Source organism: Siphateles boraxobius, unplaced genomic scaffold (genome assembly GCF_051911475.1).
Source record: "Siphateles boraxobius isolate OS27281-9 unplaced genomic scaffold, OSU_SipBor_1 26, whole genome shotgun sequence".
NCBI classification, from domain to species: Eukaryota; Metazoa; Chordata; class Actinopteri; order Cypriniformes; family Leuciscidae; genus Siphateles; species Siphateles boraxobius.
The window spans coordinates 5,627,494-5,641,031 of NW_027508876.1; the positions used below are offsets into that span (position 1 = coordinate 5,627,494).

At 39.3% G+C, this 13,538-nt stretch overlaps 1 protein-coding gene across 2 annotated transcripts in view; it reads right to left on the minus strand.

The window, feature by feature from the left end:
- The window catches only part of gpr158a (G protein-coupled receptor 158a), a 112,964-nt gene that overhangs the window by 88,915 nt on the left and 10,511 nt on the right, over positions 1–13,538 (minus strand). For both annotated transcript variants that reach the window (XM_077244232.1, XM_077244233.1), the window contains exon 2: positions 10,330–10,435. In XM_077244232.1, the coding sequence (XP_077100347.1) occupies positions 10,330–10,435 (106 nt within the window). The remainder of the gene's footprint in view (positions 1–10,329; positions 10,436–13,538) is intronic.

The following is a 13,538-nucleotide window of genomic DNA, read 5'->3' on the forward strand; positions in this document are numbered from 1 at the left end:
TTAGTAATCATCACTCTTAATATTTCTCACAGTAATTTGAACAATAACCTAAAACAAAAATATTAATCTTTGGCGTCTAACTAATTCTTTCCGTTTGTGCTACAGACATGGATTTCAGTTTTCACTAGCAGACAAAAAATGGCAGGTTAGCAGAGATATTAAAGAGGGCATAGCCTCTTTAATGAGTTTTGATTTTGTTTTTGGGGTCTACTAGAATAGGTCTTCATGCGTGAATGTTCATAAAACATCTATTTCTCATATATTTTACATTGTTACAGCACCTCTCTTCCCAATCTTTCAGTAAAGGTCTGTTTAGTTCCGTTCTCTATGAAGCCCCTCCTTCCGAAAAGCACAATGTGCTCTGATTGGTCAACTGGACCAGTGTATTGTGATTGGTCAACCGCTTTAATCCTGTTTCAGAAATGTCATGCCTCTTACCATAACCACGAGTTTCAATGCTCTACTAACTCAATTCTACCAGGCCTCTCCCCCTTTATTTTACGTATGCATTGGGTGGGAATTATTTAAATGAGGAATATTATGACCTGTGCGTCATCATGGGCTACGTCTACATTAATCCGGAACATTTTCGTTTCAAAAAACTCTCTGGTCACACTAGCTTTTTCAAGCATTTTCCAAAATGAAAAGAAAGAAAACGCAAAATTCACGCATGCGTAAATTCTCATAAAGACTCACTGAGATCATTCAGATGGAACAAGACATTTTAAAGTTATCATAAAATTCGTATGGCAGGATCATTTTATTTAGCAAAATATCTCACCATTCACTAAAGCATCCAGGTCACACTCAATCACCATTATATGTTAGGTCTAAAAAGCAATTGTGAGTAAATTTTTTGTCATCTTTGCAGGACTCTGAAGAGTGTGCAAAGTAACATTTTAGCAACTACTTGAAAGTTAATTGCCAATAACAGACACAATACCAGTATAAACAGATTTTTGCTTAGATGCCTATCACCTTCAAGTTCTACAAAACGGACCAATGGCAAAACAATGCCATGGGTCTGCGAAATTTGCATAGCAGAACTCGGATATAAAATATTATCCTTGTGGGTATAAAAGGAGCTGTGAGAGCAGTCTAGCATTATGTTTTTGCTTCGGAGCCGAGTGTTTCACTTCTCTCCACTGAAAGTTGTCTTTGAGTCCTGAGATACGAGACGAGCGACTCTTCAGCGGTGTGACGCGTGTTCCAGCGAGATTGCACTCCAGCTGGTGCGGCGACCCAAAGCACCCCTCCAAGGCCTGTAGGTTTTCGACCCACTCTCGTGGCCAAAGCCTATAGAGCTGCGGGGCAGGCCGCCTCCTCCTTGCATGCTATGGCCATCCTGCAAGTTTATCAGGCACGGGTGCTCAGAGACATGCACAAGGGCAGGGCTGATCCGGGGCTCATGCAAGAGCTGCGTACCGCAACCGACCTCCCCCTACGGGGGACGTAGGTGACGGCACGCTCCCTGGGTCAGGTGATGTCCACTTGTGTGATCCAGATGCAAGTTGTGTAAACTTCTAAAACAGTGAATGAAAGACAACAGCAAATCATTTTTTTATTTGCATTTGCTCTAATAGACTTTCCAAAAGCGGGAAAAAATATAGAGATTGATTACAGCAGACAGAAGATGTCAAATTTGCCATCACTCTCCCTTAGCCATTGTATAAGAAACAGCCTCGCAGCAGCACTAATTTCTTTGTTGTCATTTACTGTCAAGGTAATATAACACAAAATATGACATTATAAAAGAGTATTCGATTTTTTTTTAAAATTAAAATATTAAAAACGTAACTTGATTGGCGATGATGATAACTGTGGAAATGTATCATCACATTCCATGTAAAGGGTCCATCGAGGCTTTTCAGGGAGTTCAGAAACCATGCTTACTGATATAGAGTATAACTCCCTTTGGAGGGACTTGTGCTTTGTCACTTTGCAGAGCCTTTTCAAGCTCAAACAGCAACATTACACAATGTTGAAAGTTGAAAATGTAAAAAGGCATAATATGTCCTCTTTAAAATTCTATACTATTTTGTATAAATAAATTAAAATAAAACTCTTAAAAGTTAAACCCATCATATTTAATTAGGCGTAAAATTAAACATGGTCTCTTAGACTTTGTCCACACCAACTAAAAACACATCTCTTTGACCTAGCATTCACATAACACTCTATAGACTTCTATAATTTAATATTAGGCTGCTTAGATTAGGTCAGCCGGAACTGGGAACACTTCCCTCAAATCCTGATGTACTCGTTACATCATAAGAAGAATGGCATCTACGCTAATTTTAGTGTCTTTGTTTATCCTGAGGTTTTCCCGCAGCCTGCTGGATCCAGGCCGTTTCCAGATCTGACGAAGGACTTTCGCCTGGACCTGATGACAATGCAGTGCTGAAGTGCCAACTAGCCTCTCCCTATGGAGGATCCCTATACAACTCTACAGATAAAGCGTTGTGGAATTTTTCGGTTCGCGTACCTACCCAAAGTGATAAGATAAAATAAAAATTCTGCATCAAAATTTATAGACAAGTAGTTTGTTTAGGCATGGTTTGTAAGGAATTATAAACCTGCGCACATATATTCAAACGCACATAACTATAGAATCAATTCTTAATGCGCATGTGAACGCCATCAGCGTCTATCACAGGTTCACGTTTAAAGTCTGTTTAGAGAGAACGGTGTCGTCTTAGCGGCCCCTAATTTAATAACAAATGATCATTTAGACGGAAGTGAAGCAATCAAAACTAACTTTAGCTGGAAAAAACATTTTTCAAGAGCCACTATAAAACCAAACCAATCTCTGTTACCTTAAATTATATCTTTATCTCTGTAAAGCTGCTTTGAAACAATCTACATTGTTAAAAGCGCTATATAAATGAGGATGACTTGACTTGACTGACCAATACATTTTCGTTTTAAAATGTCTCTTTTTCTCTCCGTTCTGGCCTTTCGTCCACATTGAGACAGCGTTTTAGTCAGCGAAGAAGGAGCTGTTTGAAAACGCTCTGCCAAGTGGATACATTTGTAAACACCATTTTTGGTTGTAGTGTGGACTGTGAAAACTGAGGTATTTGAAAACGATGACGAATGCTAAGTCACGTGATACATATTGTACCCATAGATATAGATGGTTATACAGGCATTGTTGTGCCAGCTATATACATTCATATCGTTGCTAAAGAGAAATGTTCCATTGTGCAGTCTTAATATTGCATTCCTGCAAAGATGACTGAAAATGTACTCGCAATTGCTGTTCAGCGGCAAAAAATGATGGCAACTGTATTTTAGACCATGTGATTTTGAGTGCAACCTGGACTCAAAACTGAGTGGTTTAGATGTTTCAATGTGGATGAGCAACTTTTGGAAAACGCTTGAAAATGAACAAAATTTGAAATGAAAATGCAGTTTTCAAATGTATCCAGATTAATGTAGACGTAGCCTTATAGCATAACTAAGAAACGTTTCGTCCTGTAGCCTAGTACAATCATTCCCAGAATACGGCAGAAACTTGAAGTTGAGCTCTCTTGACTAAAGGTGAGATCACATTTACCATTGGTGAATTTTTGTGGGTACAATGCAGTAATTTCAATTAGAATCCATGAGATCATAATTTCGAAAGACTTCCCCATGCTGAGTTTGCAATGCAGAAAAATGCTTGGTTTAAAAGTGACTTCAGTGTACATTTTTTTACATTAAGCATTGGACTTTTTTTGCAAAGCAATATACTAGCAATCACTGGCTAGAACTCCTGAGCAACCATGTAGCATCCAGTAAGAACACATAGTTAAGCCAAAGACTATAGAATTATACAAGACGCATCACTAGTATTGTTATTAATGGGGAAAAGTGCAAAGCTCAATATGGCGGAATAAATCCCGCCTTCTAAATAAGAGCCATTCGCGGATTGGTAAAGTCATTGCATCACTGCAGCTGTTAGATGCTCCAGTTCCTATAAAAACAGTCAGACGCGCGCTTCCACTGCGCATGCACATTAGCTTGATCCAGCCGGAAAATTCACATCCATTAGCCTTGATCAAGCCGGTTTTTTGTCATGATTCGAGCGTTTAGAAAACAAAATTGATGAGACAGTTGTTGTCAGATTTCATTGGTAATTTAATCGTAAGCTTGGCAAACAGTTTTGGAGAGTTTTATGTTTTCCCATTCAAAAAGAAAGGAGCTGCACTTGCATGCCCGAGAGTCGTTTCAAAGATGGCCGCCGAGTGAAATTACTTTTCTTAAAGGGACTTTGGTAAAGCCCACAGCAACCATAACAATCGCCTCATGTTATTGTGGAGAAAAGTATTGCACGGACAAGCACCAATCACATTTTTCATTTAGTTTGATATACTTTTAAAAAGCACCCACATTCCTGCCTCTTTGAAACACGAGATTTTCTTCCCACGTGTCCTCTTTTATTTTTGCAAACTTAATCTGTGCTTCTACTTTTAGAGCAGAATTGTATAAGGGAGAGTAGTTTACTCATAAAAGTCTATACGGTGAGCTTAGTAAAGAATATCAGGCCTGCAGAGACACAAGGTTATAAACGATGGCTCTCTTTAATGGCACTTCCTCTGAGCTTCTCTGTGCCTCGTTTCCTCATTAGTACCGCAGTCTATCGAAACCATACATCCCTGTCATACAGCGAGCACAAAAACAAGAGCTCAACGGATATTTCATTTCACACTAAATCTTTTTTTCTTTAACACAACCTACAGAGAAACATAAAGGATGGATAAGTAATTATTCCAGTGGTGGATGTATTTCTAAATATCAAACTTCACAGGGGGTTCAAACGAACAGGCTCATCTGTTAAGTTCAGTGCCTTAAAGTAGCAATAACAGCAGCGTATGATCAATGCAAAACCAGCAGGTGTGTGACTCACCAGGAAAAGATCAATTCAAAGTGCCGCTGAGAATAGCTTGGCTATTTCACCAATCTCCAAATAGAAAACGTGTCTATCAGTCATGCATGTTTGTGTGTAAGGCACTTTCTGCTTTTCTACATACTATTTATACCCTGGCGTATATTTGTATGTCTTGTCTAATTTTGGGCTTATTGTATGACTAACTGTACGGATATGCTTTTTACTCTTGTCTGGTTGGGTATACAGCACAGAAAAACCAAAAATGCCACAAGATTTTTACATTTTCCGAAGAAGATTAATGTTTGTCCTTTGTCTTTTTTAACACCTGTTGAAGGGGCCATGACATGACATTAGAAATCAAATTTGCCTTGATCTTTTGACATAGAAGAGGTCTTTGTACCATTAAAAAAATCCCTAAAACGTCCTCTTCATTATAAACAAATTTATTTAATGTAACATTTATTTAATCAAGCTCCAAAAACAGTTTGGATATTGGAGTTGTGACGTCAGACAGGCAAATGCATTTGCATATTCCTAAAATTGATTGAAACTCAACTCCTGGTCATCATTGTCTATACTGGTCTCTCTACTGGCTCATGCTGTGTTTTTTATAATGCAACCATAGTTTTGCAGTGCTACATATCTAGGGTGTTCCCTTTCAGTTCAGTCATGTTCGACGTAGTCGGACGTACCGTACTGATTGGGATCACGCTTAGGGAGCCTGTCCTCTGCGAGTATTAATAAGCGAGCTTCTGAGCTCTCAACTGCTGTTTTAACAGCATTCTCTTTGTGTTTTTTTGTTTGACGGCTGGTTAGAGGACGAAGAAGTGAGTGCTTCACTGGTACAGGCTGCACCATCCTTTGTCAGTGTTGCCGCGGTCATTCCCTGTGTAATCCGGCACTGGTGAGAGTCCCATTTTCTTAAAGAGCAACACGGGTGTGTCTGGGTCTTTTTCAAGATGCCATTCCACCCGTCCATTTCTGGATGCGGTCGTTCCCTGTTATCAGCTGACGGTCACAATAGATGCATCACATGTTCAGCATTCAGCACGCTGAAGCAGCTTTTGTGGATGGTTCATGTTGTCGTTGTGGGAACATGACTATCTCAGTGTTGAGATCAAGACTCACCTTCATCCATGAAGGTGGAGTTCCCATTCCCATGCCCCGCTCTAGCGGCCTTTCTGGCCGACCCCAGAAGAGAGCTACTGCCCCGTGTGGGATGGGTGATCTGAGGACTGTCGCACCGCAGCCTGTGGAGCTCCCTACTGAATGTGCTGGTCCCTCTGTAGTGGACCAACATGCCGTTTCTTCTGGGGCTCCTCCTGAGGTCAGAATGTTGACCGCTGCATCGGAAGGGGAGCTGTACTCTGAAGATGACGACTCCTTTTGGGAGAGTAGCATTGCCCGAGCCGGATCCAGAAATGTCAGCTATGCTGAAATGGGCTGCCAAGACGGGCGGGCTTGCGTGGAACCCTCCACCGTGTCCTGAACCGTCTCGGTTGGATGATTGGTTTCTCGGGGTGGGCCATGCTGGTCCTCAGCGTGCCGCCCCAGTACCATTCTTTCCCGAAGTAAACAAGGAGGTTACAAGGTCAAGGGATGGCACAACCTTAGTACCTCCTCCCTCCTCACTACCCTTGATGGAGGAACGGCGAAGGGTTACGAGGCAATCCCTCCAGTGGAGCGGTCTGTCGCGATGCAGCTGTGTCCAGCGACCTACCTCTTTGGAAGGGTGATATTTGTAGAGCTGCGGGTTGGGCGACATCAAAAATGTTCGCTAGATTCTATAGCCTACGTGTCAAGCCAGCAGCTTCCCGTGTGCTCTCTTCACATAGAAGGCAGTCAACACCATAAGCCCCGCTCCAACTGTCGGCTTGCTGCGCCATTCCCCTCCTATGCGCCTTGATACACGGCTTGATACATGTGCCATTCTTGATCCAGTGGAGTTCCTCTTTAGCCGAACCTTGTTGAGTTCCTCCACACTTCTCGGCAACGGACGTGGCGGAGCGTCCGATGCCAGGCCTAACACTCGTATGCATTAGTGCAACTTGTGTTAGGCTGGGTCCCATATGTTGTGATCCCTACGGCAATCTCATATGTGTATTCTTCCACGGGACGGCTCTCTGCGGCGAGCCCGTATCTTTCCCTTGGCAGAGCTCCCTCTGCCATCTCTGACCGGTGTTGTCTCCCCCCTGCAATAGGCCGGAGCCACCTCAGTGACATTCCATATGTTGTACTGCCCAGAAACGCCCGGTCCATATGTGTAACCTCCACATGATACCTCCCTACAGGCAGGTTGTGGCTTCCGCAGGGTCTCCCTTTCCACCGAAATGATTTAATCAAGCACGCCAATGTGCATTGGCTCGTTTTTATCAATACTTGAAATTGACAGGGTCCCTAAGCATGATTCCAATCAGTACGGTATGTCCGACTACATCTCTGTTCCCTCCTTCAGTGAACGAGAGTTACATACGTAACTGAGACATTCTTGGTAGTTTCTAGGCATTGTTATGTGGTTGCTAGGGTATTCAGAAATATTGCCAAATCATTACATTCCTTTAGTTCACACAGTAGAGTATGATGCTATCAACACCAAGGTCACGGGTTTGATTCCCAGGAAATGGAAGAATTACAGAAATACATACTGTATACCTTGAGTACAATGTAACATGCTTGGGATAAAAGCTTCTGAAAAACGCTTAAATGTAACCATTGAGTTCTGAGTGTTTTTGGGGCCATATTAGATGGTTGCCAGGGTGTTCTGAGAGGTTTCCAGAGTTTTGTTATGTGGTTGCTAGTATGTTCTAAGTGGTTGTCGGTGCATTGCTATGCAATTGCTATGTTGTTCTGGGTTCCGTTCTTACAGTGATGGTTGCTAGGGCTAGGTGTTCTGCTTTATCTTTAGCAATGTTATGTGATTGCTTGGGTGTTCTGTATGGTTGCTAATGTGGATGCTGAGATGTTCTGAGTCTTTCCTTGGAGATCTATGGGTGGTTTCTCAGTGGCTCAAGTCAAAAGAGGCCACAATCAAGTCTGTTTTCATCTGATTTCTTCATCAACCAGACAAATAAACAATAAAAACTGATTTCTTAGAAGAGTAATAGCCTGGATATCCTTAATTAGCTGCATGATTTTATTCATGTTATTATTATGCGAGTAGCACAAAAACTACACATCAAAGCTTAATACTTCAGGATAGAAATTGGTCAGATCATTAAGGCTATAATTAGCAATAAAAATAGTGATGCTTGTCTTACATAGTAGGATGTTTTAGCATGCAAAACCAGACCTTCAACCACAATGGCTAAATGCATATGCAGTATCGGATTACACATTCCGGAAGTCTTTGCAAATTATATTCTTGGTCTGATGAAGTAGGAAATCTCTGGTTTGGCGTAAACAGGATCAGTGGCATGTAGGCTGTAGTTTCAGCGTCAGACATCCGAGATAATGAGAACGTATTACAGCTTTTTTGCATACGTTGGGCCCTCTGGTACAAAGCAGTTATAGCACAACAAAACACCTGATTGAAATGCAGTTTTGAGCTGTATTTATAGTCCGCATCACCTTCACCAGACCTGTGCTACAAGCAGAAGATGGAAGCTATTATGACAGAGGTCACAATTCAATTGCATAAAGTGAAGATGTCTCGCTATGTGTGGTACGCTCAACTGTGTCTCGCACACGCACATGCACACTGTGCAGTGTCCATCAGGAGGCAAGCACACAAAGAGCTTTCTCAATTATTCAGTGCACCCTGTGCAATCTATTACATCACATCCATTATGAAGGAGCCAAACCTTAAAAATCTATTCTCTTTATAACTGCAATCCTCCAAGCATCAGGTTAACAGGATTAAGACACAGCAAAATCATTCATTGTTGATCCAGAAGGTCAAAGATATATATAAAAAAATGTCTTTTGTTATACAAAATAACAGCAGGATGAACACCATGAATCAAGGACTGAAACCAGAATTTGAGATGGCATGCTGCTGTGCAATGATGTGATTTTTTGACTGCCGTAAGAGGTCCTGGAGAGTTCAAATTGTTTATGTTCTGCAGTGAACCAGAGATATTAAAGAAATAATTCATCCAAAAATAAATATTCTAACATCATTTATCCAAAGTTTTGATGTCAAACAACATTGGTTCCTGTGTATCTTATGATGCAACTGACACCAACAAAGCAACATGGTCTGCAAATAGTGCCTAACAAGTCTGAATGTTTTAGTACAGGGATGTCCAATCCTGCGCCTAGGGCCACTGTCATGCAGAGTTTAGCTCCAACGTGCCTCAACACACCTGTCTGGAAGTTTCTAGTATACATAAAAATATCTTGATTAGCTGGTTCATGTGTGTTTAATTGGGTTGGAGATAAACTGTGCAGGATAGTGAACCTCTAGGAGAAGGATTGGACATCCCTGTTTTAGGAAAGTATTAAAAGCGACACGAGAGAATCAATGGTTTTTAGCATTAATTGCATTTACACACCATTATTTCTTTTTTACTCTTTTGAGCTGTTTAAAAGCTATCTTATATCATATACGAAGATTTAGAAGTTGTGTGGACTACTTGTACTTAAAGCCCTATTTTTGAATGATATAATATAATATAATATAATAAAATATAATATTGACTACTTTTAAAGTACTTTTATGGTGTGTGTTTTTTCTTAAATAAAAAATAAAACAAAAAAGTATTATAGTTTAAATTTATATTAAATGCAATAAGCTGAACCACTTTTTTGATCCATTTAAATAGGGCTTAAATACATCTTCATATGTAATTTCATAATTACGTCTATTGTCTTTAAAAAAATGTACTGCTAAATGTACTGACAAGCATTTATGGTAAACTAAAATATACTGTAATGTCATTTCCAAGGAAACATGTCGTGTATATTTGTCATATATATATATATATATATATATATATATATATATATATATATATATATATATATATATATATATATATAATGGTGCAATTTATTACATTTAAAATATTGAATATCAAACGACACACTACAGTTAAAATGATTACTTTTACAGTACATGTGCTTTATGTTAGTCAATGCATCAAAAAATTTTTACTTCTTGAACGTTACAGTTGCTTCTTTAAAAAGTAAAGTACTTGAAAATAAAACCGTTTTACAAAGTGCACTTTGTGTTAAGATAAAAGTCATGAAAGTGTACTCTCTTTAAACTTAAGTGGCCTTTTATGTCATTAATATTATATTGTCTATATTATACTTTTAAGATTTGAAGCACACAGCAAGTGAACATTTAATACAATCAAGTGAACTTTTTTTCACAGGGGCTGTGACATGAACTATTCCTTTAATGTGAAATACTTAATAGAAGCAACTAAAACTGTGGACTGGTCACCTGGAATGTTTCAATAAGCAAAATCTTTTGAATTTTCACTGAAGCAAGAGCTTGAGGATGGACTCACCTCCATTGTGGTAAGGTTGCACCTGTGTGTTCCTGCAAACCATCCATCTGCAGAGCACTGATCAATATCCACATCCTGCAGGCTGATGTCCACACGCACAACACCCCTATATGACATTACAGAGCACAAGAGAGAAAGAAAAATTAGTCTATTGTTAGCCGTAGAAAAGATGAGAGTTTCTTTCAACATTTATGTAAAATATTAGCGCTTTAATTATAGACTTCCTGCACACATGTAGAATAAATGCTACAAGAATTCTTCAGCTTTGAGCATAGACTACTAATCTGAAAAGTCATTGGTTGACAACTATATTCAAATCATGAACTGTGTCTTCATGTCTTTGTTCTAAAAGGCTTAACGGCAAAAGCAGTCTACATGAACCAATTAAGACTTTGCTGTTTCTGTATTGACTTTTTTACCTCGTAAACAACAAATCATCAATAAGCTCATCAATACACTATTCATCACTGTAGTCTTCCTCTTCAGTCTACTGAGAAAAGTAAGCTTTTGTACTCTCATCAGCACTCATAAAGTAAGGACTTCAAAATCTCCAGCCACATACGAATAACAGACTCTCTCCATAGAGAAACATTAGAGGAGAATGATTTTGGTATTCTAATCCTGAACAAACAACAACTAAAGTACAATGAAATTAAAAGAGCTAATATTCCTTTGGACTAATGTAGAAGGCTTTTTAAGGCCCGTTGTCATATATCCCTAGCAATGGACTTATTCAGTACAGCCTGAGAAAAGAGGCTTTAATGTTTATGGCTTCATCGTTTGGCTGAATGGAGCTTTGAGTTGAGAACTCAAAGAATGAAGTTGACTGACGTTGAATAATCTTTGATGGCATCTCATGTTTATTTTTATTTCTCTTCACAGCTGTCTGCACCAGCTTTCTCACATCTGCTGTCAACGTGCTGGAACATTTAGAACAGGATTGAGAGAAACCTCATTACAAAGCACAGATGCCCATGCAATCTAAAGGCCTCCTCACACCAACACATATTCAGTTTGATTTCCGCATGCGATTTGTCTGTTCAGGTGGGCTGAATAAAAATTCAGCTCACTCCACGACAGTAGGTGCCACCTAAATACGGGGGGTATACAAGGGTAGCAGTGTGATTTCTTTTATAATGTTGTCTGGCTCAATCAGTTAGTGTAAATGGGCCAAGTTAGTGTAAGTAGCCTCTGCCAACAAGGCCAATAATGCTGCCTTCACATGCAATCAGAATTATCCTAAATATGAGTTTCAAATTCAAGGAAACTTCACATTATTGAAAAAAAAAATGCTGCTTACAATTATATGAATTGAAGATAATCAAATTGCAGTATGTATATAACAAATCTTGGGTCTGGATCTGGACCACATTCTGCTAATTGATGATCTCACAAGGTTGTCAGTTTATGGAACTGGGCCAAGGGGGAGGTATCATGTTTGTGATACAGGAAAACATTCAGGAAAATAATACATGTCATGGGTCATTAGTATACTTGCATTACTTTTAGTTTAACAAACAGTGTCTTTCAGGAGAACGCGAGTAACAGCAGTCCTGATGCTACGGTAAAGCTCATCATCACACATGCTTGTGTTTTGGTTCTGATGTCTGAAGTGCTGTGGAGCTTCATAACACATAAAGCCAGAGGAGAGTGAAGCTCAGCATTCCTTGCATCCGCTGGATACCAGCTTCTGCCTAATTGTATGCCTGCGCCACATTAAAGCCATTAAATAATAGCTATTCGTCAATTGTTGTGGGTTAAATCTACTTAAAGCACTCAGAAATACTTGACGTAAATGTATCATAGCAACAGTTTTGGAGGAAAACCTTTTCAATTTTAAAGTCACACATCATCGTCATTGCTGTAATTAATGACATTATATTATTTGAAATAAAATTGTATCATTTTAACCTTATTTATGTTAAACATATTTTGTGCTTATCATTTTTTTAGTTTAGCTCATTTATTCAAAAATTGATTGAAATCTTTAACATTAGCAATCATTGGCTGCAGGATCAGCGGAGGCCAATCGGCTTGTGCCATGAGGTAAATGATGTGATTGCTTGCAGATTACATGTAAGGACCTATCAGCCTGGGCCCTCTAGAGTTTCATGACTGAACTAGATATTTATGAAAATGTATCATTAATATAATCAATGTTTGGGTCTGTGATGCTTAATGAAGTAGGCCAAAGTCGATATATAGTATCCGACTCATATGAGAATGATGTGAATAAACCTCTAGACTTCATTTTTCTTAGCTACTGCAGGTAAAAAAATAATTATAAGATATACTGTCGTGAAAGCTGGTCCTGGAGGCATGCAAATATTTATCAGAAGACACTGAGGAGATGGACTGCCTTAGGTAACAGAGATCTGTCTGTTTCTCTCTGCAAGTGTATCCGTTTCCTGTATGTTTCTCTTTCTTCCTCTCAGACAGACACAGAAGGTGCAGTCCTGGAATAGACTCTGCTCGTCTTAATTGAAGCCTTGGCCAAGCAAGTGTGCTAATTTTAGCAAACGCCACATCCTTCATCCAAGGTCAAATAGAACCCATGGGCTGTGTATTGCCATTATTAACTCATAAGACAGAAAGTGGATTGGTAACAGTGCCATCATTTTGTCTTGATGATGAAAAGCCTGATGATAATTGTGATTAGTACTAATTTACTGTAATTACTGTGGCAGACTATGTGAGATTAGCTTGTATTTGAGTCTTCCCTGAGATTGGAATGAGATGGAGAAGCTGACAAGAGCTGTTGAAAATGTCTTGCATCTTAATCGACGATGTTTAACCAAGGCATCTATGTCTGTTGTATTATTTGTAGCCTACTATATGTATTATATATACATGATTGTCAAAATCTCCTCTAACTTCTCAGAGTACATTAGCTTGCTGGAAAAACACATTATGGTGTAAGATTTAATACATAGGAGTATGTTAGGGTTACTTTTTCCTACTTGATTGTAAATAATTCAATATACTATATTTATTATGATTTATTAGGTTAATTATATATATATATATATATATATGAGCCCGTTGTCATCCTTTGGCGGCATATGTGACGCCATATGACAAAACGGCGAAATACTACGCACATGGCACCCTTTAGCGTAAATATAACACGCGAACCCAAGGCGTCATAAAGTTGACTGGCATCCTTTAGCATGAATATGAGACGCAGACCCTACCCCACACCTAAACCT